This window comes from Euleptes europaea, chromosome 18, assembly GCF_029931775.1.
Source record: "Euleptes europaea isolate rEulEur1 chromosome 18, rEulEur1.hap1, whole genome shotgun sequence".
Taxonomy (NCBI): Eukaryota; Metazoa; Chordata; class Lepidosauria; order Squamata; family Sphaerodactylidae; genus Euleptes; species Euleptes europaea.
Window position 1 is genome coordinate 9966282 of NC_079329.1, and position 25556 is coordinate 9991837.

General features: G+C 47.6%; 1 protein-coding gene across 1 annotated transcript; it reads left to right on the plus strand.

Annotated features, from left to right (window-relative positions):
* Nucleotides 1-684: 684 nt before the first annotated feature.
* Nucleotides 685-23713, plus strand: BICDL2 (BICD family like cargo adaptor 2). The gene is made up of 9 exons (XM_056862996.1): nt 685-990; nt 6443-6658; nt 12389-12505; nt 16053-16199; nt 17317-17499; nt 19727-19900; nt 20005-20135; nt 22479-22599; nt 23540-23713. Exons 1-9 carry the CDS (start codon nt 685-687, stop codon nt 23711-23713), a joined length of 1569 nt encoding a protein of 522 aa, XP_056718974.1.
* Nucleotides 23714-25556: the final 1843 nt, after the last annotated feature.

Sequence of the window (25556 nt, forward strand, 5' to 3'; positions counted from 1 at the left end):
TCATCATTAACCTGATTGTTAATCTTCCATCTATAATCTGGAGCAAATCATACTGCCAACCTTTCAGGGCTGTTGTGCTGATTAAATGAATGCGAAAGAGAAAGTGTGCTATTAAACACTGTTGCTATTAGTAGTACAGAGCAGGAGCCAGGATTCAGTTTGCTGTGTGCGTAAAGGGGAGTGGAAGAACTGAGAAGCTGGAAATTTCCCGGGAGGGAGGGACGGAGAGAGGGAGGGAATTGGAAGGACAGGTGAGGGCGTGAACGAGGGAGGAGCAGACAGGAGAGTGCAAAATTCACCTGTCACAGCCTGTGAGGGCAGAGACAGGAACTAGGAGATAAACAGCAAAACCCAACTGGAAAAAGAAGAAGCGGAGGACCCGGGAGTCCTAACCTTGTCTTTCCTGGATCCAAACGGTCGAGATTGTATCCTACCTGGATGGTACTGCTGGCTTTCTCTCTCTTTTCAGAAGATATCTTGGCCCACAAGGAAGTAGATCCCAGCCGTCCTGGTTACCAGCTCTCTTGCCACCCCACCCCCCCACGCTTTAACCCTCTAGGAAGCACTGCCCGGCTGGGAATCGTGGAATCTAGCTTATCCCCAGTCTAACCTGTTGGACGCCTCTCCCCCTCCCCACTAGTTGGGGCCTCCCTGCCCTCCAGTTGCCCCCCCCCCAGCAATCCCATGGCAACCACCACAGCTTCCTCCATGTACCCTGAGGAGGAAGCCCACCGGACCCCTTTCCCTCTGACCCCACCTGCTCTGGGGGTTGAGTTCTACCCCTTTGGGGGTGAACGCCGACAGTCTTTTGTGGGCGATGGGGTCGCCGGGGACGTGGACCCCGAGGATGCGGATTTGAGGGTCCTGCTTCAGAGGAAGGAGCAGGATCTCCTGCTGGCAGCTGAGCTGGGAAAGATGCTACTGGAGCGGAATGAAGAGCTGGGCCGGAGGTATGAGGAGTTGGCCAAGGAGCACACGGAAGCCATGGAGGTGAGAGGCGTAGCGGGGAGCATGGGGTGCGGGGGATGTCGGCCAAGGAGGGCCTCTGGGCTTTGCTCCTCATTCAGCCCCTTGCTCTCTCTTAGCTTAGCCTACCTCGCAGGGTGGCTGTGAGGATGATGAAATGGGGTAACCTCTGCCGACGCTGCCCAGGATTTCTCGGAAGGAGGGTGGCGTACAAATGGGTCAAGGAGAGCTGGCTTGCAGCACCTGTTGAAACTGTTTCGGTGGTAATCTTGCTGAGGGCCACCTTCTTTCCAAAAGAAATCCTGCAATACGCGGTCCTGTCCCCACAGTTCTAACCTACAAAACCTCCCACGGGACCCCAAGAGATCCAATCTTCCACTGCGTCATGCGTTATGCATTTCCTACCGAGAAGGTTCTTCCATAGAGGGACGGTCACATCGCCTGTGTAGACGGTGATGGGTGACGGCTAGTGCCGGATTGACGTATAAGCCAAACAAGCTGTAGCTTAGGGCCCCACTCTCTTGGGCCCCCCAAAAAAATTTAAAGGAAAAAAACAACGATGTACATTTCCAAAATATAAGATAAAAATAAAATAAAATAAAACCTACATACAGCAACAGTGTTTTGTGTTGTGTAGGCTCCTATGATGTAAGTAATGGGCCCCGCCTGCTATGTGCAAATGGCTTTAGATACCTATTAGGTCCATAAATTACCATATAGCATATATTCAACACAAAAAACACTGACAATTTGTTGTTGAAAAAGGACAGCTGGACATATAAAGGGCCCCATTACCTTCAATAGCTTAGGGCCTCATCAAACCTAAATCCGGCCCTGGTGACGGCCCCTCATTTGTAAAATCGCCGCACGATCCTGGGACCCCATGTTATTTCCTAGGCTGAACTGATTCCCTTGTTAGAAAATGCGTTAATGTGCGAAGGGATCGGATCTCCTGGGCTTTAACCTGCCAAAGCTTCGTGTGTTGCTCAGAGGAGCTCTGGCTTTCATCCCTGGGTGACCTTAATAATAAATAAATATTTTTTTTATTTGCAGCTAGTATGCCAGATAAAACAGGTTGGTGATCCTGGGCTACTCACACACTCTCAGCCCCACCTACCTCACAGGGTGTCTGTTGTAGGGAGGGGAAGGTGATTGTAAGCCGGTTTGATTCTTCCTTAAGTGGGAGAGAAAGTCGGCATATAAAACCCAACTCTTCTTCTTCTTATGAGAAACCTTCTTCCCCCACCCTTTACTTTGCTCTAACCCACTCCCCTCTCAAATAACCCCCAAGGCCCTGGCCCAAAAGTGCAGCTGGCAAGGACAACCTGTGGGCATGATACTTATGGCAACTGGTTGAACGAGTCCGGCATAGAGATCAACTACGGAGGTGTGGTGGAACTGGTACCGAGTGGGTATAATTACGGAGCGGGGAAGAAGGGAGAGTGACAAAGTGGAACAGAAAAGCGCCCGGGCTGAGTCACCCTGAGAGAACCTCACCCACCTGCCGTTCTCTTCCAAGACCCAAATATTTATCTTGCTCACAGATACTGGGATTGGGGCCAGAGGGCTGCCGCTGGGGTGGGGGGTGGAGGTTGAACGGATTAGAGCGGGCCATGGACCGAGGAAATCAGAAAGTTACGGAATCACTCCACAAAGTGAAGCTAAAACGGTTGCCAGCCCCATTGCTCTGTGGTTCTTAATTCGTCCCTGTGTTTGGAGCAGCTGTCCCATCCAGGGTGTGTCCGAGAAGAATGGAATCCAGAGACTTCCCCCCCTCGGGTGTATTGGTTTCACTGTAGCTGGGGGCACAGTGTTGGGGAAGCTCCACAGCACCTTCGCTGCAGGAACTCTTGAGCAAGACTGGCTCGTACCAGCCAAGGAGCATGTGGAGGGCTTAATCGGAGCCTGGTCTGAGAACATACGAGAACGTACAAATTGCCTTGCCCTGCTAGATGGATCTGGATATCTGTCTAGTCCAGGAGGGGTTGGCAACCTTTTGCGATTAAAAGAGCCAAACTACGTCAAAATTCAAAGCAGGGGATCAACAAAGAGCCAGTATCAGGTCCACTTGCGTAGTTGAAAATATACATCATTACATTACCAATAATTAATAATCCACAAAGTTTCCGCAGCCCAAACACTGGCTGTTGAGTCACTTATTAAGAAGTGGCGCATGCGAGGACTCACAATAAGTATATGCAGAAGCGCCCTGTGTGGTTATTTTAGTGGGCTGGCATAAATATGTGCATGGTTCATGCTTGAATTACTGGCAGCTGGTCTCTGTCATTTCCTTTCCTGTAAAGCATCGTTTAAGGCCTATAAAAACTGCTGCCTGCCATTCCCTTTGGGGGTGGAAAGTGCTGTCAAGTCGCAGCCGGCTTATGGCAACCCCTTAGCGTTTTTTAAGGCAAGAGACGAACAGAAGTGGTTTGCCATTGCCTGCCTCTGTGTAGCAACCATGGACTTCTTTAGTGGTATTCCAGCCCAAGTACTAACCAGGGCCAACCCTGCTTAGCAACCAAGAGCTGACAAGAATTGAGCTAACCTGGGCACGGACCCTTTTCCTGTGGTTTCTTCAAGGTTCAGGGAAATAGGGTTGTAATGAACGGAACTAGTCAGGAGAGCATTTTATTGCACTGTTTGCTGTACGTATTATCCTGTCCGGTTTGTAGTGTATCAGTGTTAAACGTTGGTTATCCAATTGCTGCATGGTTTATGGCATGTCTTACACTGGCCTGTTATGCACGGCTGTTTCCTCGCAGTCACCCCCCTGGCTGCTTCGAGGCTTTGCTTTGATTATGCACGCCTTTCCTGACCATCAGAGATCGCCTCGCTCTCCCTGCACATTTTGCCCGCTGCATCCAGAAAACGCGGGCCAAACACGCGGAAATGCGCGAGGCGTGGCAACCTTTGATGGTCGGGAAAGGCACGCATAATCAAAGCAAAGTGACCATGCATAATCAAAGCAAAGCAAAGTGGAATGGCTTAATGATAAAATGTGGGAAACTGCACCTCAAAGGCTAGTGGATTGATTGTGCCGCTAGAGCTTGCTTCGTCAATCTCTAAAATAGTTAAGGGACCCCATCTGGCTGAGATCCTAGAAAGCCACTGGGGAGGGGCCGTGGCTCAGTGGTAGAACATCTGCTTGGCAGAAGGGCCCAGGTTCAATCCCCGGCATCTCCAGTTAAAGGGACTGGGCAGGTAGGTGATGTGAAAGACCTCTGCCTGAGATCCTGGAGAGCCGCTGCCGGTCAGAGTAGACAATACTGACTTGGCTGGACCAAGGGTCTGATTCAGTATAAGGCAGCTTCGTGTGTTCATGTGACCACGAGGGAAACAGCCTTGCATAAAAGGCCACTGTTTTCTTTATTCCATTGTTTATTCTAATTTTGTAATGTACTTCGAGTCCCAGCAACAAAGGCAGACTGTTAAGTATAGTAAATAAATAGGTTCTCTAGCATGAAGGCTGTGTGAGTTTCTGTGGGGCTTGGTTCCTCCTTCCCTCCCCAAGTTGCAGACTGGAGTAAATCTGTAGGATTGGCAGGATCCATTTTCACCACAGAAGCAGCGTGGGGCAATCTTTCACTGGCTTCGAAGAATAGAGTTGGAAGGGGCCATACAGGCCATCTAGTCCAACCCCCTGCTCATTTGACCCTCTTTTCCTGATACCTGCTTCCGCACTTAGTTAACATTGAATTTGGGTTGAATCTAAACAGCAATCAAGGGACTTTCCACCCTGGGCCTGCAAGACTGAATCCCTTTGTATTCAGCTTCCTTAAAATGCAGATAAGTCACACAACCCCACACACATACCTGATGTCTCCTTAACTATTAAACCAGGCAAGTATTTCAAATCCCCTGGCAATTCCTCCTTCTTTGCTGCTTTCTAGAAGACAGAAAGAAAGACTGCAGGGTTTTCCTCTGGGGGAAAAGTAGCAACGTCCTTAGGGGTGATTTTTGCTTGAGTCTCTGCAGCGCAGATTGGGACGTGAGCTGTTCTGCAGGCATCCTTTGCTTTGCTGTGACTCAGATCTCTCCCTTGCCGCCTCCTTCCCCTTGGTTATCCTTGCCTCTTCAGGGTTTCCGAACACCTGAGCTGAATCTCCTCGGCCTTAGCATTCTCCCATTCTGGCTGGCTGCTGGTGGGGTAGAAAAGGATAATTTTTTCAGTTCCTCCACACTTAAATTCTCACCCCTGAGCTCCTTCTGTCGACAGCACTCCGTTGGTTTGGTCTTATTGAACAACCGCACCGCACCGCTGTGCTTTAGCTTTGCTTCAGTTGACCTGAAAATAACATTTGAAGCAAACCTTCAGTGTTTAAAGCTTTATGGCATGAGAGAACCCCCTCCCCATTTCCAGTTTGTTTAGGTGCGTAATTATTTCTATCCCGCCACCAATATCACCAGATTTCACAGAGATCCACGCTGTCAGTACTGTGTGCTAGAAAAGTCCATACAGGCTGAGGCCTCCCAAGTTACCAGACCTCAAGGAGGAAAAACTGCCACCAACAAGAATAAACCCCCTTAGATTCTCACTCTTTCAACTAAGGAGCACCTGTTTCACCCTTGTCCTTTCAAGGTCTCTAACCCCCTCCTCTGTGGTTAGTAGGGTTGCCAACCTCCAGGTACTAGCTGGAGATCTCCTGCTATTACAACTGATCTCCAGCCGATAGAGGTCACTTCACCTGGAGAAAATGGCCACTTTGGCAATTGGACTCTATGGCATTGAAGTCCCTCCCCTCCCCAAACCCCGCCCTCCTCAGGCTCCGCCCAAAAACCTTACACGGGTGGTGAAGAGGGGCCTGGCAACCCTAGTGGTTAGGTAGCATGTTTAAGCATGGGCACAGAAGAGAAAGCAAAAAAATACACACAAGTTTGTCTTTAAACAGAAATCCTGAAAGAAGTGGTTGCATCTCATGAACAGCATCTAAGCAAAATAGGAATAAATGCATCCTTTCTTAGTTCTTTATCTTTGATTGAGTTCCTTATAATAGGCCCACCAAATTTCAGAATCCTTGGGCCGTCCAATCCACAAAAGTAAGAAAGTCATTGAGTTTCATCACCCCCCTCCATTGCCTGTTTCCTTCGCCAGTGCAAAGGGGAGGGGTGTCTGTCTGTCTGTCCGTCTGTCCTATCTATCTATCTATCTATCTATCTATCTATCTATCTATCTATCTATCTATCTATCTATCTATCTATCGCATCTGAGCCTAAGCAAAGCACAAATCTTGAAGTTTAGCATCAGACAACGGAAATGTCAGGATGGCATACATGAGATGTTTCACCACTGCTAGTAAAATAGACATGAGGGAGGGCTGAAGGCCCAGAGGCAGCAGCATCCTCTAAGGTCACTGAACAAGACTAGGCAGGATTCGAACCAGAGACCTCCTAACTCACAGCCTATTCTTTTAACAATGACATGTCTCCAGCTTCTCCTTATCTTGCCCTCCCCATTTTCTCTCTTCGGCCCTCCCAGCGTCTCGAGCAAGAGAAACACGAACTCCGCCGGCGTCTTGAATCAGGCCAGGCCGAGTTCGAGACTCGTGTGACAGAGCTGGAGACTGACTTGGCTGCCGCCCGGGCCCAGCTGGGACAGCAGCGTGTGGAGCATCGGGACACCAGCCGCGAGAGCTCACAGGCCGTCCTGGACATGTCCGAACAGAACCAGCGCCTGGTGGAGCAGCTCAGCCAGGTGAGATCTGGTCAGTCGGTGGGAGGGCCAGGAGGTTGCCCGGGAAGGGTAATACTGCCTTTTAATAGATACACAGCGAGCAGAAATTCAACAGGAGAAGCTTTCTTGACCCCAACCATCTCCATGCTGGGAAATGCAGCACCTGCTGACTTCCTGCCTGTCACACCACTGATAAAGGGTTAAGGACCCTGCCTGGATAACAGTGTGGGAGACCAACCTTATGGCTGCAGTCGGAGAGAGCTTGGTTCTATGTGCAAATACACCAAGGGATACGAGGACCCAGAATATATTTTAGCACAAGGTACCTGTGAGAGCCAGCATGGTGTAGCGGTTAAGAGCAGTGGTTTGGAGCGGTGGAGTTTGATCTGGAGAACCGGGTTTGATTCCCCGCTCCTCCACATGAGTGGCAGAGGCTAATCTGGTGAACTGGATTTGTTTCCCCACTCCTACACATGAAGCCAGCTGGGTGACCTTGGGCTAGTCACAACTCTCTCAGCCTCACCTACCTCACAGGGTGTCTGTTTTGGGGAGGGGGAGGGAAGGTGATTGTAAGCCGGTTTGATTCTCCCTTAAGTGGCAGAGAAAGTCGGCATATAAAAACCAACTCTTCTTTAATTTGGTCCTGTGAAAGATCTATGCCAGAGATGGGGATGTTATTGAGGGAGGGTGCTATGGGTTTGCCCTGAGCTGGATGGCCCAGGCTAGCCCGATCTCATCAGATCTTGGAAGCAACAGCAAACCACCTCTGTTCTTCTCTTTCCTTGAAAACCCTATGAGTGGGGTCTCCAAAAATTGGCTGTGACTTGACGGTACTTCCCACCAGAGATTTAGGTCTGTCTGTTTATTCTGTTTCCTTCTTCCTCCTTGGCAAAACAAAACAAAACAAAAACATCCAAAATCCTTTTAGAGCGACACCCTTCTAAACCCATTGACGTCACCAGTCTTTAGGGTTGCTAACCTCCAGGTGGTGGCTGGAGATCTCCTGCTATTACAACTGATCTCCAGCTGACAGAGATCAGTTCCTCTGGAGAAAATGGCTGGTTTGGCAATTGGACCCTATGGCATTGAAGTCCTTCCCCTCCTCAAATCCCGCCCTCCTCAGGCTCTGCCTCAAAAACCTCTTGCCAGTGGTGAAGAGGGACCTGGCAACCCTAGTGGTCTTAGAAGGGTGTCACTCTGCTTAGAACTTGGCATTTGCATGCAGAATAAACCAGACCAAGTAAGGTGAGAAGTGCAAATGTGCTTTATACCCCTCTTTAGGGTTGCCGGGTCCCTCAGTGGACTCTAATCTGGAGAACTGAGTTTGATTCCCCACTCCTCCACATGAAGCTAGCTGGGTCACCTTGGGCTAGTCACAGCTCTCTCAGCCCCACCTGCCTCACAGGGTGTCTATTGTGGGCAGGGGAAGGGAAGGTGATTGTAAAGCGGTTTGATTCTTCCTTAAGTGGTGGAGAAAGTCGGCATATAAAAACCAACTCTGGAGATCAGTTGTAATAGCAGGAGATCTCCAGTTAGTACCTGGAGGTTATAAGCTAGATGGAAATTCCTATGTAGGAAAATTAATTATCAATGCTCAGCCACCAATAGACTATTATACTGGACTTGCTATTTCCAAATTATGTATTCATAACTTCAACATAGTTCAAGCAGTTACATAAAATATGGCAATTTGTATGTTTAAATCTGTTATGCCGCATGTATTATTGTAACTGCTTGAACTATGTTGAAGTTATGAATACATAATATTGTCGAAGGCTTTCACGGTCAGAGTTCATTGGTTCTTGTAGGTTATCCGGGCTGTGTAACCGTGGTCTTGGAATTTTCTTTCCTGACGTTTCGCCAGCAACTGTGGCAGGCATCTTCAGAGTAGTAACACTGAAGGACAGTGTCTCTCAGTGTCAAGGGTGTAGAAAGAGTAATATATAGTCAGAAAGGGGTTGGGTTTGAGCTGAGTATTGTCCTGCAAAAGTATTGTCCTGTAAGTATCAAGATAATGTGCTAATGAGGATATGGTATGTTAATATGGAACCATTGTATCCTGAAGTGATCTGTTAATGTGTGTAATCCAAAACTAATCTGTATGGCTATTGTTGAATGTTGTCTTTGTCTGGAGGTTTTTCAGGGCAGGAAGCCAAGCCTTATTCATTCTTAAACTCTCCTCTTTTCTGTTAAAGTTGTGCTGATGTTTGTGAATTTCAATGGCTTCTCTGTGCAATCTGACAAAATAGTTGGTAGAACTGTCCAGTCTTTCAGTGTCTTGGAATAAGACCCTGTGTCCTGTTTGTGTCAGTCCATGTTCAGCCACTGCTGATTTCTCAGGTTGGCCAAGTCTGCAGTATCTTTCATGTTCTTTTATCCTTGTTTGTATGCTGCGTTTTGTGGTCCCGATGTAAACTTCTCCACAGCTGCAAGGTATACGATATACTCCTGCAGAGGTGAGGGGGTCTCTTTTGTCTTTTGCTGATCGTAGCATTTGTTGTATTTTCTTGGTGGGTTTAAACACTGTTTGTAGGTTATGTTTTTTCAAAAGTTTCTCCATCCTATCAGTGACTCCTTTAATAAATGGCAAGAATACCTTTCCTATGGGAGACTGTTTTTCTTGAGTTTTCTGATTTTTGTTTGGTTCAATGGCCCTTCTGATTTCATTCTTGGAGTAGCCGTTTGCTAGCAGTGCGTGATTTAGATGGTTAGTTTCTTCCTTGAGAAACTGTGGTTCACAGATCCGTCTTGCACGGTCCATTAATGTTTTGATTATTCCTCTTTTCTGTCGGGGGTGGTGGTTGGAGTTTTTGTGTAAGTAGCGATCTGTGTGAGTTGGTTTCCGGTAGACCTTGTGACCTAACTGAAGGTTTGATTTACGGATGACAAGGGTATCAAGAAATGGGAGTTTACCCTCAATTTCCTTTTCCATGGTAAACTGAATGTTTGGATGGATATTATTAAGATCTTAATAATATCATCTTATCATATTATCATCTTAATAATATCCATCCAAACATTCAGTTTACCATGGAAAAGGAAATTGAGGGTAAACTCCCATTTCTTGATACCCTTGTCATCCGTAAATCAAACCTTCAGTTAGGTCACAAGGTCTACCGGAAACCAACTCACACAGATCGCTACTTACACAAAAACTCCAACCACCACCCCCGACAGAAAAGAGGAATAATCAAAACATTAATGGACCGTGCAAGACGGATCTGTGAACCACAGTTTCTCAAGGAAGAAACTAACCATCTAAATCACGCACTGCTAGCAAACGGCTACTCCAAGAATGAAATCAGAAGGGCCATTGAACCAAACAAAAATCAGAAAACTCAAGAAAAACAGTCTCCCATAGGAAAGGTATTCTTGCCATTTATTAAAGGAGTCACTGATAGGATGGAGAAACTTTTGAAAAAACATAACCTACAAACAGTGTTTAAACCCACCAAGAAAATACAACAAATGCTACGATCAGCAAAAGACAAAAGAGACCCCCTCACCTCTGCAGGAGTATATCGTATACCTTGCAGCTGTGGAGAAGTTTACATCGGGACCACAAAACGCAGCATACAAACAAGGATAAAAGAACATGAAAGATACTGCAGACTTGGCCAACCTGAGAAATCAGCAGTGGCTGAACATGGACTGACACAAACAGGACACAGGGTCTTATTCCAAGACACCGAAAGACTGGACAATTCTACCAACTATTTTGTCAGATTGCACAGAGAAGCCATTGAAATTCACAAACATCAGCACAACTTTAACAGAAAAGAGGAGAGTTTAAGAATGAATAAGGCTTGGCTTCCTGCCCTGAAAAACCTCCAGACAAAGACAACATTCAACAATAGCCATACAGATTAGTTTTGGATTACACACATTAACAGATCACTTCAGGATACAATGGTTCCATATTAACATACCATATCCTCATTAGCACATTATCTTGATACTTACAGGACAATACTTTTGCAGGACAATACTCAGCTCAAACCCAACCCCTTTCTGACTATATATTACTCTTTCTACACCCTTGACACTGAGAGACACTGTCCTTCAGTGTTACTACTCTGAAGATGCCTGCCACAGTTGCTGGCGAAACGTCAGGAAAGAAAATTCCAAGACCACGGTTACACAGCCCGGATAACCTACAAGAACTTATGAATACATAATTTGGAAATAGCAAGTCCAGTATAATAGTCTTATTGGTGGCTGAGCATTGATAATTAATTTTCCTACATAGGAATTTCCACAGTACCTGGAGATTGGCAACCCTACCCCTCCTGTGTTTCTGCAACATGGTTTGTATGCACAGCCCGCTGTTCATGGTTCTCCTTTAGAGTCTATTGAACCGCAAAAGCAGGAGGAGCCGAGGCGTGCCCCGTGAAAGGTTTCTGTGCAGAACAAGGGAGCCATTGGAGGCAAATGAGACTCCTGCTGAGGTCATAAGGTTTTGTTGTTACAACACCAGTCTGGCTGGTTTCCAAGAATGTGGGAAATGAGCAGCAAGGAGGAACTGATAACAAGGTCAAACAAATGAGACAAGCCTTCCAAGGCTGTCTTGCTTGTCGAAAAGCAATAAATAATAATTCTTCCGTTCACCGTGGCGATGCCTTGGAGAGGTCTCTTCTGACCCTGGATAATCTGCATTAGTGCCTTTGCTTCCTGGAACCCATTTTAATAGGATGTGAAAGATTTCCCTCTGCACATGAAGCAACTTATTAGGTCGTTCTAGGAACTGGAATGGCACGGAGCCAGCGTTGTGCCACTGATCTGGTAGTTCTTGTAAAACCTTGAGCATTTCTTTACTTTTAAAGCTCAAGTTCCTGGTTCTCGGGGTGGGGGATGGAGTCAGAATGTGGCATACTGAACAATGATGTACAAGCTATTTGTAATAATAAGAATGAACAGGGAGAAGCTTTTCTCCCTTTCTTATAGTACTAGAACGCGGGGTCATCTGCTGAAGCTGGAGTGTGAGAGATTCAGAACTGATAAAAGGAAGTATTTCTTCACACAACACATAAGTGTGGAACTCCCTGCCCCAGGATGTGGTGATGGCTTCCAACTTGGAAAGCTTTAAGAGGGGAGTGGACATGTTCATGGAGGAGAGGGCTATTCCTGGCTACTAGTCAACATGAATACTAGTCATGATTAGGGTTGCCAACTGCCAGGTAGTAGCAGGAGATCTGCTAATTCAACTGATCTCCAGCCGATAGAGATCAGATCACCTGGAGATAAATGGCCGCTTTGGCAATTGAACTCTATGGCATTGAAGTCCCTCCCCTCCCCAAACCCCACCCTCTTCAGGCTCTGCCCCCAAAATCTCCCACCGGTCGAGAAGAGGGACCTGGCAACCCTAGGATGTATACCCATAGAGATCAGTTCACCTGGGGAAAATGGCCACTTTGGCAATTGGACTCTATGGCATTGAAGTACCTCCCCTCCCCAAACCTCTCCTTCCTCAGGCTCTGCCCAAAAAAAACTCCCGCCTGTGGCGAAGAGAGACCTGGCAACCCTAAAAGAAAGGGACTCTGCACATGCTCTTCTCTTCTTTATTGTCACTTCGTTGCCCCTCCCCCCAACTCGCTGCTGTTTTTTTCTGTCTCCGTGGTAAAGCCAAAACACTCTGTGCATGCTCAGAGGCACTCTCCTTGTCACAGATCCCAGGGCTGGCATTCGGTAATTCAGAAGAAATTTAGGGGTTAGGCTAACGTCGAAATCTAACGTCTCTTCGCTGCCCCCAAGGTCTCCCAACTGGAGCAACAGCTGCGGGAAGAACTGAGCCTGCTGCGAGGGGAGAACCGCACCTTGGCCCTCAGCAATGCTGAACATGCCGCCCAGACGCAAAGCCTGCAAGCCGAGGTAAGAAACGAGATTGCAAGAGATGCTGAGAAAGGCCTAAGCACTAGGCAGTGGCACTTTCCTTTTCTGCCCCTAGATGCCATTGTCTCTCCAGCTTGTCATGCGGTAAGTCACTAGTGCTCTAAACCAGGGGTGGGGAACCTTTTTTCCACCAAGGGCTACTTGGATATTGATAACATCATTCGTGGGCCATACAAAACGATCAACTTAAAAATTAGCCGACCAAGCCCCAAGCAGGCAGCTGCCCCAGATGACCCCCCACCACCACGCGCGGGCAAGCAGGCAGGCATCCAACCAATGGCTCACTTGGCCACCTGGTGGCACAGGATGGTCTGTTGCACCAGCCGGGCGTAGCCGTCCAGCCGCACGCCGGAGTTGCTCCTGCTCCGCATGGTCGGGGCCGGAGTCTACAGCCGGCTCCTGCTACCTCCGCCTGCAGGGATGAAATGAGGACACACTGGCTAACTCCCCCCCCTGTGCATTCTGGCCCTGCCCCCTTTAACCTCTCCATTGTCGCCACTTCCACCCCCAGCCCTCTTGTAGTACAGAGGGAATACATTTCTCCATGGCCCAGGTGGGAAAGGGTTAGCACATTTTCTTAGGCAGTCCTAGCAGCTCCATAGCTAACAACTCTTCTGCAAGGGGGAAAAAAGGTTCCTTTTCTCCGCAAAACAAACTCACATTTGCCTTGCATAGAGGCTATTCCTGTCCACGGGAGGGGGCGGATCACCAGTCTTAGATCCTTCTGAGCTGGAGATCTGCCAGGACCCACGAAGGGCCAGACCAAATTATTTTGGGGGCCTTAAACGGCCCCCGGGCCTGACGTTCCACACCCCTGGTCTAAACCGAAGCTTCTTAAACTGTGGATCGCAACCCCAAATGTGTGGGTCGCGAAAAATTTGGCAAGAGTATAAATTTCTTTATGATTTGTTATCAGTAAATGTTTGATTTGAATACCTATTTTATATACCTATACAACCGAGGTTGCATAAAATTTTCTCGGGCGAAAAGGGGTCGTGAGTGGGAAAAGTTTAAGAAGCCCTGCTCTAAACCAGGGCTTCTTAAAAAAATTTCACTCGCAAGCCCTTTTCGCCTGAGATTTTTTTGTGTCCCTGGGTATATAGGTATATATACAATAGGTATACAAATCAAACATTTACTGATAATAAATCATAAAGAAATATATTTTAAATTTCGCAACCCCCTCATTCAGTTACGCGACCCCATATGGGCTCGCAACCCACAGTTTAAGAAACTTTGCTCTAAACTCCAGCACTTAATGTTTGGAGAAAGAGGTACCGGAGCTCACTCTATAACATGCCTCCATTAGGGATGCAAGCCTCCAGGTGGGACCTGGGGATCCTCTTGAATTACAGCAGACTACAGAGATCAGTTACTCTGGAGAAAATAGATGTTTTGGAGGGTGGACTCTGTGTAGGGTTGCCAGCTCCGGGTTGGGAAATACCTGGAGATTTTGGGGGTGGGGCCTGAGGAGGGCAGGGTTTGGGGAGGGACTTCAATGCCATGGAGTCCAATTGCCAAAGCAGCCATTTTCTCCAGGTGAACTGATCTCTGTCGGCTGGAGATCTGTTGTAACAGCGGGAGATCTCCAGCTAGTACCTGGGGGTTGGCAACCCTAGTTGTAATAGCAGGAGATCTCCAGCTAGTACCTGGAGGTTGGCAACCCTGGTTATAATAGCAGCAGATCTCCAGCTAATACCTGGAGGTTGGCAACCCTAACTCTATGGCATTGTACCCCGCTGGGGTCCCTGTCCTTCCTAGGCTCCATCCCCAAATCTCCAGGAGTTTCCCAACCTGGATCTGCCAACCCTACCCCCTATCCCCTTCCGGTGGCCAGGGGGTACCTGGCAACCCTCTGCCTCCTGTCCTCTCACCTACCTTCTCCTGGTTATGTAGGGCCTAGTAGCGGTTACTCCCAGGGGTGGGAAGGACATTCTTCTCATGCCCAGAGGTACTCTTCCTCATCGATCCTTCCCACTTCCTTGCTTAATGTTCCCAACCCTAAGAAGCCTACACCAAAAATCTCACCTGGCCTCACATTCCCCGCCAGCTACTTAAGCTCACAAACAGATTAGTGCTGTCGGTGTGGCAATCTCTTATCTGCGCCGGCTGAGACTTGCGAAGTGGATGGCTCGGATTCCAGACATTTCAGAGGACGTGTGTTTGTATGTGTGTGTGCGTGAGAGAGTTACCACAGGAAGGCCCCTTTTTAATGGCATCCTGTTGTTACACCTATTGTGTGTTCAAACCCAGTTTATGGATTTGACAGGGAAAGAAGGTCATAGCCCATAACCCGCTTGTCAGTTCCTGAATCTTTTCTGAACGGCTCCAGAGTCGTATCCTGCATCCATAATTCCCTCCAGGCCAACCAGCTATTAGGCTGTTCAAGGTGCAAAGCATACCACACCTAATCCCATCACGCCTGCTATTCACATTTACATACTGTTAACATTTATATACTAATGCTTGTCTGAATTCACTCTCCTCTACTTAAAGACAGATGGATTCACATTCTAGCTGTATCTGAAGAAGTGAGCTGTGGCTCACGAAAGCTCATACCCTGCCAGAAAATATTTTTGTTAGTCTTTAAGGTGCTACTGGACTCTTGCCCTTTTCTACTACAAGGTGCAAAGCAGACAGCTATTTAATTTGTTGTTACATTTTTTACTGGGGATGGGGAAGGAGTTTCCTCCTTGGACAGCAATATGACCTGTTCCCCCCCCCCCCAGCATCAAGATACAGACCCTCTAAGAGGCATTCACTCTTAATTACCACTAGGTAATGAGCAGATTAGGAGCCCCATGGCGCAGAGTGGTAAGCTACAGTACTGCAGTCCAAGCTCTGCTCACAACCTGAGTTCGATCCCGACAGATGTCGGTTTCAGGTAGTCGGCTCAAGGTTGACTCAGCCTTCCATCCTTCCGAGGTCAGTAGAGTAGAATCAGAATCATAGAGTTGGAAGGTACCATCAGGGTCATCTAGTCCAACCCCCTGGACAATGTGGGAAATTCACAACTACCTCCCCCACACACACACCCTCAGTGACCCCTACTCGATGCCCAGAAGATGGCCAAGTTGCCCTCCTTCTCATGATCTGCCTAAGGTCATAGAATCAGCATTGCTGACAGATGGCCATCTAACCTTAAAAACCTCCAGGGAAGGAGAGCTTACCACCTCCCGAGGAAGCCTGTTCCCCTGAAGAACTGCTCTAACTGTTGGAAAATTCTTCCTAATGTTTAGACAGAAACTCTTTTGATTTAATTTTAACCCGTTGGTTCTGGTTCGACCTTCTGGGGCAACAGAAGTACTCAGCTTGCTGGGGGTAAAGTGTAGACGACCGGGGAAGGCAATGGCAAACCACCCGGTAAACATAGTCTGCCTAGTAAACTTCGGGATGTGACGTCACCCCATGGGTCATGAATGACCCGGGGGGCTACCTTTTCCGAATGGGGAGATGGGATCTAACTGTGGTTTGAAGGGGGCGGTGACCACTTCTGTTTCATCCCCACTCCTCGCCCCTTCCCCAGAATCTTATGTTACAGGAGTGGAAGCAAGATTTGGAGAAGCAGACCCGTCAGCTTCGGGAGGAGAACGAATCCATCCAGGCCCTGGTGGACACCTTACACGACAACCTCCTTCTGTTACGCAGAGAGAATCACGAAAGGGAGCTGCGGGTAAATTTCTCCAACGACAAACCCTAAGCGTGGCACCACACCGAGTTAGAGAGCCTCTAAACTCTCTAATAGGGTTGCCAGCTCCGGGCTGGGAAATACCTGGAGATTTTGGGGGTGGAGCCTGGAGAGGGCAACGTTTGGAGAGGGTCCTCGGCAAGGTACAATGCCACAGAGTCCACCCTCCAAAGCAGCCCTTTTCTCTGGGGGAACTGATCTCTATTATCTGGAGAGCAGTTGTAATAGCGGGAGATCTCCAGGCCCCACCTGGAGTTTGGCAACCATCCTCTAAGATCCAGCGTGGTGTAGTGGTTAAGAGCGGTGGTTTGGAGCGGTGGACTCTGATCTGGAGAACCGGGTTTGATTCCCCGTTCTTCCACATGAGCAGCGGAGGCTACTCTGGTGAACTGGATTTGTTTCCCCACTCCTACACATGAAGCCAGCTGGGTGACCTTGGGCTAGTCACAGCTCTCTCAGCCCCACCTACCTCATAGGGTGTCTGTTGTGGGGAGGGGAAGGGAAGGTGATTGCAAGCCAATTTGATGGTTCCTTAAGTGGTCAAGAAAGTCGGCATATAAAAACCTCCTCCTCCTCCTCCTCCTCTTCTTCTTCTTCCTCTTCTTCTTCTTCCTCTTCTTCTCCTCTCTAACCCAGAGTGGGTAGCCGTGTTAGTCTGTTTGCAGTAGTCAAAAAGGTCAAGAGTCCAGTAGCACCTTAAAGACTAACAAAAATATTTTCTGGTAGGGTTTGAGCTTTCGTGAGCCACAGTTCACTTCTTCAGTATCTGTATCTGAAGAAGTGAGCTGTGGCTCACGAAAGCTCATACCCTACCAGAAAATATTTTTGTTAGTCTTTAAGGTGCTACTGGACTCTTGCCCTTTTTGGTCTCTAACCCAGGTTAGAGAGCGAATCCTGAGGGTCTCAGGAGCTGAGGTGGGAAAGGGAGGAAAACAGTTATAATGACAATGGGAAAGATGGCTATGTGTGGGCTTCTTCAGAGTCTCAGTTGCCAAGAATGGGGAAGAAGATGGATTCCATAACGTTATTTTGCCTCATGGAAGAACCCCCCCCCACAGCTAATTTTCACTTCCTACCCCTCCTTTCTGTTCCTCATCACCAGATGCATCCGCTCGCAGCAGAAGCAGAGGAGCTGCGGGCCTCCAACCGCCGTCTTCACCATCAGGTCAAGGAGATGAAGGAAGAGATCCGGCTGCATGACGCAGATACCTCAGTCTCTTCCATCCAGTCAGAAATTGAAAGCAGCTTGGAGGATGCTCCAGGAGCCCCCGGGCAGACCCCAAAGGTACAGGAGGAGAACGGGGGACCTACCTGTTTATGCCATGTGTTAAACTTTCATCATTAAAAAGAATTGGAATCTACCTGTCAATATGGGAAATGTAGAATATGAAGTCCACCTTGGGGGCCCCTAGGGATAGGGTTGCCAACCTCCAGGTAATTACAATGATGAGAAACACCTGTGCCAAAGTTAACGTAGTTGAAGAAAATGGTAGCACGAGGGCTCAAGAGTATAACACCACACTGGGTAAAAAATACAAAATAATTATGCAATCAATGAGCATACAACTGTGCAAAAATCATATAAGCACTTCTGAATGTGCAGACAATATTTATAGGCATAAAGTCAACAAACACAATGATAAATAAAATGAAATGAAAAGCATTACATCATGCAGTGGAGCAAGCAAATATGTAGCACAAATTAGTGCTCTAAACTAAATACAATCCACAACGGGTACAGGGATATCCAGTCCAAAACATAAAGTCAAACATCAATAGTCCAAAAGTATAAGGTAAGAAAGTCCAAGAAGTGCAGCCAAGGAAAAGAACCAACATAAAAGGAGAACGTGTGGCTAGTCGTAAATCACGTTTCAAAGGCTTTCTTGGAGCTGAAGAAAGCCTTTGAAACGTGATTTACGACTAGCCACACGTTCTCCTTTTATGTTGGTTCTTTTCCTTGGCTGCACTTCTTGGACTTTCTTACCTTATACTTTTGGACTATTGATGTTTGACTTTATGTTTTGGACTGGATATCCCTGTACCCGTTGTGGATTGTATTTAGTTTAGAGCACTAATTTGTGCTACATATTTGCTTGCTCCACTGCATGATGTAATGCTTTTCATTTCATTTTATTTATCATTGTGTTTGTTGACTTTATGCCTATAAATATTGTCTGCACATTCAGAAGTGCTTATATGATTTTTGCACAGTTGTATGCTCATTGATTGCATAATTATTTTGTATTTTTTACCCAGTGTGGTGTTATACTCTTGAGCCCTCGTGCTACCATTTTCTTCAACCTCCAGGTAATAGCTGGAGATCTCCTGCTATTACAGCTGATCTCCAGCTGATAGAGATCCGTTCACCTGGAGAAAATGGCCGCTTTGGCAACTGGACTCTATGGCATTGAAGTCCCTCCCCTCCCCAAACCCCGCCCTCCTCAGGCTCCACCCCAAAAACCACCTGCCGGTTGCAAAGAGGGACCTGGCAATCCTACTTAGGGAAATGTGGGGAAGGGAGGAATAAATGATTTGGAAACCCCCCCTTCAAAGCTCATATTTCCTTTTCCACTGGAGAAACCAGACCAAAGTCAGCTGAGAAATGCAAATATGCTTTACGCATGCCTCCCCAGGAAAAACTGAGAAAAGGAGAAGAGCCTGTGAACAGCATGCTATAAGAGCCTAAAGAATACAAAGGATAGTTGATAACTATTTAAAAGAAGAGGAAAGGAAAAGGGGATGGGGAAACTGACTTGGTTAACATCTAAGAATGTACAGTTCCCTATGAGAGGGAGATTTTGGACAGGGGGGAAGTTTCTCAATCAATAATCTCTTCCCTGACCCTGATTATTTGCACGTCTCCGACTTGTTCTGGTAATACTGAAATTCACAGCCCAGTGTCTAACAGGAAGGCACTGGAATGGGGCCACCTGTGAGCAAGGCTAGGGTTTCTGAACACTTGGGGATAGTTTCAGGTGGGTAGCCGCGTTGGCCTGCTGTAGAAGAGCACGATTAGAGTCCAGCAGGACTTTAAAACCAACAAGATGTCCAGGATATAAGCTTTGGAGAGTTGAAGCTCCCTTCATCAGATACCTGAAGACTTAGGGGTGTCCCTAAGCATGCGCAAAATATTAATTTGTAGTTGTAGATTTGGCACCCAGAGGAGGTTCCACCCCAGAGTCAGATGCCTCTTAGTGTCCCAAATCTCTGGAGAGTCAGCATGGTGTAGTGGTTGAGCGGTGGACTCTAATCTGGAGAACTGGGTTGGGTTTCCCCACTCCTACCCATGAAGCCAGCTGGGTGACCTTGGGCTAGTCACAGTTCTCTCCGAACTCTCTCAGCCTCACCTACCTCACAGGGTGTCTGTTGTGGGGAGAGGAAGGGAAAGCTACTGTAAGCCGGTTTGAGACTCCTTAAAGGTAGAGAAAGTCAGCATATAAAAACCAACTCTTCTTTTCCTCTTCCTCCTCCTCCTTCTCCTCACCAGCTTGTGTGTGTTTTCTCTTCCTTAGCTGATGGTCAACGGCACGGGCCAAGTCAGACCAGTTGCGGCGCCTCCAAGGAGTCCTTCACAGAGGTCAGAGGAGGAGGAGGCTGAATACGCCAAAAGAGTATTAGCTCTGAGTCATCAGGAACAAGATCTACTGAGGCAGAAGGAAATGGAGATCATGAAACTCCAGGATCAGGTATTGGGACGCCGTGCCTCCCCATTGTAGGGTGCTATGCTGAGGGACTGTTTGCAGGGTTTTGTGTTTGTTTGTTGCTTAGTGTCCTACGTTTTTATTTTCAGGTCACTCTGCAATATGTGGAACTTTGCAGTTTAAGGGAGGAGATAAAGAACCAGAGGCGCCTGTATCAAGAGAGCAAGCGGGATGAGGCCTTGAAATTAGCCATACTGGATCGGGATGAGGCGATAATAAAGTAAGCGATCTCCATAGGCTCTGCTTATTTATTTGTAAGCCCCTCCCCCGTTTCAAATAACAGCTAAGGCAAACAATATGTAAGCCATCCGGACCACCATATGCAGTTTCTACTCTTGAAAATCTTTTATTTATTATTAACTTGTTTATGTATTTAAACATTTATTTCATGCCTTTCCTCTTGATTGAAGGCGGCTTGCAATAATAGTTAAAACATCCCCAGATAAAACCAAAGGTAAAATAGCGAGCCCCAGATCCCTTTCCCCCCCTTAAAAGATCCCTGCCAGCGTGGTATAGTGGTTAACAGCGATGGTTTGGAGCGGTGGACTTTAATCTGGAGAACCGGGTTTGATTCTCCTGCTCCTCCACATGAGCAGTGGAGGCTAATCTGGTGAACCGGGTTGGTTTCCCCACTCCTACACATGAGCAGCAGTCTCTAATCTGGTAACCAGGCTGGTTTCCCCACTCCTCCACATGAAGCCAGCTGGGTGACCTTGGGCTAGTCACAACTCTTTTAGAGCTCTCTCAGCCTCACCTGCCTCACAGGGTGTCTGTTGTGGGGAGGGGAAGGGAAGGTTGATTGCAAGCCGGTTTGAGTCTCCCTTAAGTGGTAGAGAAAGTCGGCATATAAAAACCAACTCTTCATCTTCTTCTTCAATCCTCCTCAAAAACCCTGGCAAATAGGTAGGACTTGCATCACCTCCCAGAGATCTCTGAGGAAGGGGTCCCTCTCACCTTGTCAGGGAGTCCTTTCCACAGAGCATCGGTGCTCACTTTTGAAGACTCCATGTTGGAAGCTGATCCTTCTTGTTTCCAAGCTATCAAACTTGGAAACCCGAAAAGTGAGCAGAGACTCAGGTGTGGCTCCCTGGTTGAAAAATTTGCCCACCTCTGCCCTAGAACCTCTCCTCCATGGGTGGCTGTGTAGGTCACCTTCAGCCAAGGGACCTAAGCCTCTGCTTCTCCCCTTCACCTCCTCTGCTGCATCAAGGGGCCGCTGGAGCTGATCTCAGCTGCCATGTTTCCTTATGGTATTTTTCCTTCTCCATGGTGGCTTTTCCCATCCTCTCGTCATAGGGTTGCTAGGTCCCTCTTTGCAACCGGTGGGAGGCTTTTGGGGCGGAACTTGAGGAGGGCGTGGTTTGGGGAGGGGAGGGGCTTCAATGCCATAGAGTCCAATTGCCCAAGCGGCCATTTTCTCCAGGTGAACTGATCTCTATCGACTGGAGATCAGTTGTAATAGCAGGAGATCTCCAGCTAGTACCTGGAGGTTGGCAATCTCATCAGCATCATTCAGTCAAAGAAAAGGACTTTAAGCCCTGTTTACTTCCACGTGTTAATGAGTAACTCAAAGGGAAGGGAATTAGCTAAAATGATCTTAATCAGTTGCAAGCTTGTAGGCGTTTCTTTTCCATGTTACTTTAAACCATGGCTTTTAGAGGGAGTCACCTGCCTAGGAACTGCTGTATGTGCGGTGCAGAGAATTTGGGAAGCATTCTGGGACACAAACTAATTTCCTGTTGAGTACCGGCCAAGGCTCCAGATGAGCAGAGAGTATGCCTTTCCTAGAGGACACCTCTGCAGCTGCATGATTTTGGGAGTAGTCAAACACATGGAACACATGAAGTTGCCTTATACTGAACCAGACCCTCAGTCCATCAAAGTCAGTATCAACTACTCAGACCGGCAGCGGCTCTCCAGGGTCTCAGGCAGGGGTCTTTCACATCACCTACTTGCCTAGTCCCTTTAACTGGAGATGCCGGGGATTGAACCTGGGACCTTCTGCGTGCCAAGCAGATGCTCTACCACTAGGGTTACCAACCTCCAGGTACTAGCTGGAGATCTCCCGCTATTACAACTGATCTCCAACCGACGGAGATCAGTTTACCTGGAGAAAATGGACGCTTTGGCAATGGGACTCTATGGCATTGAAGTCCCTCCCCTCCCCAAACCCCGCCCTCCTCAGGCTCCGCCCCCAAAACGCCCCGCTGGTGGTGAAGAGGGACCTGGCAACCCTATCTACCACTGAGCCATGGCCCCTCCCCAAGACAGGGAAGGATTCAGGAAAATTGCAGAGAGGTAGCCATGTTAGTCGGCTGTAGCAACATAAAACAACAGTCCAGCAGCACCTTAAAGACTAAAAGCATTTATTTCAAGCCTGCCTGGCAGCAGCCATTAAGTAAGAAACTTCTGAGACATCCCCAAGGAAATCCACTGTTTTATGCCATAGCAGGGTGACACCTTCAGGACATCATAGGAATTCCATGCAAAATCACACCTACCCACCCTGCTTGTAATATTTATTATTTTCTCACCTTTCTCTCTTTCTCTTCTGCCGCATCAGGAAAGGTGAGATGGAATTGGAGCTGGCAAAAGTCTCGCTGGAACGGGATTCCCTGAGCCAGCAACTATTGCGTGTCATAAGGCAGAAGATGGCTCTTTCCCAGGAACTAGAAGCTTGGCAGGTGAGGAACAGGCAGGATTTCCTGAGGTTTAGCCAAATACCTTGAAACACATCTTTCAGCTTGTATGCTGGGAACAGGATGCCCCAGGAAACCTTTAATGGTAACCAACGCCAAATGTCAGAATCCCAAATTACCACTAAAACAGTTTTGGCGCCAGTGAGAGGTTTTAATACATTCCAGATTTACACAGCAACACGACTGAAATGAGCATGAGAATTTTTGGTTCTTTCCCTGCATTCACAATTTGTTCCAAGTTCGCTTTGTGGATTCCTTCCAGTTCTGAAGGAAAGCCTAAAGGGGGAAAGAAAGCGATGGAGGGAGAAGAGGAGAAGGAGAGGCAGGTTGGCAAAATTGAAAAAAAAAAAAGTTTACAAAAGTGGAGGCTAGAAGGCGTCTCTGCATGTTCCCAAAAGAATGGTTGAGAACAACAGAGCTGTAGGGTAAATTGCTAGAGAGAGAGGATTCTAGGATTGAATGTGGCAAAAGAAAATAAGGGAAGAAATGGTTCAGGGGGGCAGGAGGAAAAGATAAAGCATTTAACCAGTGAGAGCCAGTGCGGTGTAGTGGTTAAGAGCGGTGGTTTGGAGAGGTGGGTTTGATTCCCCACCCCTCCACAAGAGCAGCAGAGGCTAATCTGGTGAACTGGATTTGTTTCCCCACTCCTGTGCATGAAGCCAGCTGGGTGACCTTGGGCGAGTCACATTGTCTCAGCCCCACCTACCTCACAGGGTGTCTGTTGTAGGGAAGGGAAGGTGACCGTAAGCTGGTTTGAGTCTCCCTTAAGTGGTAGAGGAAGTCGGCATACAAAAACCAACTCTTCTTCTTCTTCTTAACCGTGAAAAGGAAGAATACAAGAGAGGAAAAGCGGGGGGAGTTTCCCTGAATTCCTTTCCCCCACTTCCTGTCCGTGTTCATGTTTCCCTTTCTTTCTGGTACCCAGGATGATATTCAATACATCATCCATCAGCAACTGCTCCAGAAGCAGCAGGAACAGACTTATACCATATCTCCATCGCCTAAGAGCCCAAACCAAGGCAAAAACCCTCCTTTCTTTCGGCGTGGCACCAGCATTCCCAGTGGCACCGGCTTCCTCTCCTTCTTCTGGAAAAGCTGAAGGGCCCGGAGATGACGGGGAGCTCCTGAGATGGCTGGAGAAAGGGAAAAAGGTGGAGGGAAATATAAAATGCCAGTCGCGGATGAAGGAGAAAGCTGAAACTGGACAGCAGCTGCCAATGAGACGTGTCTGCTTTGGAAATGGCTCTAGTGTCTCTTAGTGGCCCATCAGTTTAATTCTAGGCAAAAAGAATTTGTTTTCTTCCTTTAGTTCAGTCGTAAGAGCACTGATCCCATTTCTCCATCTGTGACAATTTTGTATTGGTCTAATGGTTCACGGCATCGTATTCATTCAGAAGAGGGTCCTCACTTATCACGTGACCGGTGTGGTGATCTAGATACTAACCACACTTCACATTTGACTGGGATCAGCGGAGAGTTATAAGCTATATCCATGGATCAACCATTTCCGCTGGCGGATATCCCACGTCACTCCAGGCTCGGTTAGGATATTCTGGTTTGAAAGATGTGCGTTGATCTGTATCCAGGTGGTAGGTAAGTGGTAACATAAACAACCGTGACCAAAGGGATGGCATCAGTTAGCCGTGGGATTATCGCGGACCGAGTCAAGGTCACCCAGTTCCCTTCCTTGACTGGCCAGCAGGATGGCCTTGTCTGGAAAATAGTGGCTAACGGCAGATGTTCTGGATTACTCAACAAACAAAACTATTATTATGGTAAGCCACCTTGAACAATGAACAAAGGTGGGGTAGAAATGTTTTCATAAACACAACTATTTTTAAAAAAATACTTCTGGCCATCCTACACCTGTTGACCAGTCCGTGTTCCAGCAGACATTCTGGGTTATCCAAATGATCGGCTATGAATTTTCTAGAATAATCTACAGGCACAACCTTGTCAGATCTGTGTCCTCCATGGATTGGCTTTTTGCTCATCAGGGGCTTGACCCTTTAGGCATTGATGGTTTCGCTCTCTTGTAGACTACCCAAGCTCTGACATTAGCAAGCGTAACATTTTCTCTCCACGGTGAGGGGAGGAAGAAATTATACCTGACTTCTTAGAAGTCTGAACTATCCGTCTTGGAGAATAGTGGTTACCGCACTGCTGGATAATCCACTTGTATGTTCCAAGGATGCACTTCTCGATTCTGTTCGCACTTTAAATCCCTGCATTACCCTGCTTTGCATTTTGGCTGCTTAATTTAAGGATGAACTCCAAGGAATCAATCCGCGATTGCACACTTGACTAGCTGGGTGGAGAATAAAAAGAAAGGTCCCAATTGCTTGCCTTCTTCTAGTCCTGGGGTTCTTGAAATGAGCCGATTTCAACATGGGGGGGGGGGCTGCCAATTTTGCTGCTAAACTGTGTGCTAGCATAATAATTCCCCCCACCTCTCCAGTAGGAGGCAGTGTTACAATATATTGGAGCTCCCACTTTGACCAGGGTCGTTTATGCACAGGGTTTTTACCTGAGGTTCGTTGCTCCCTGGACCCACACTTTCCTGTTGAGGGTCTATGCACCACCAGACTCCAAGCTCAAGTATTTGAATCCCTGCCCCTTGAAATGCTGCTTTGTTATTGGCTGTAGTGAGAGAAAAGTCCCCTCCTCCCCAAAACCCGATTGCCGCATAAAAAAGCTTTTTAAGAACAAAAAACAAAAAACGGAGCAATCTGGAAAGAAGAGGAGGAGAAATCCAAGCCTCGGTTTTAAAAAGCCTTTATTCTGCTCAGAAGGAACTCCCAGAAAGCAGGAAATATTTGAATCCCCGCCTCTGGACATGCTGCTTTGTAGTTGGCTGTGAGCGAAACTAAGCTTGCATGTTCTGCACTTTGCCTTATGCATGGGGATTTCCCCCGGGCTGAGCTCAGGGGAGAGGGAAGAAT

What these genes read in the sequence shown, in the direction of transcription:
- BICDL2 (XM_056862996.1), top strand. Translation starts at nt 685, where the DNA reads ATGGCAACCACCACAGCTTCCTCCATGTACCCTGAGGAGGAAGCCCAC. An exon ending in TGGTGGAGCAGCTCAGCCAG is followed by an intron (nt 6,659 to 12,388) that starts GTGAGATCTGGT and finishes GCTGCCCCCAAG; the next exon opens with GTCTCCCAACTGGAGCAACA. An exon ending in CCCCCGGGCAGACCCCAAAG is followed by an intron (nt 17,500 to 19,726) that starts GTACAGGAGGAG and finishes TCTCTTCCTTAG; the next exon opens with CTGATGGTCAACGGCACGGG.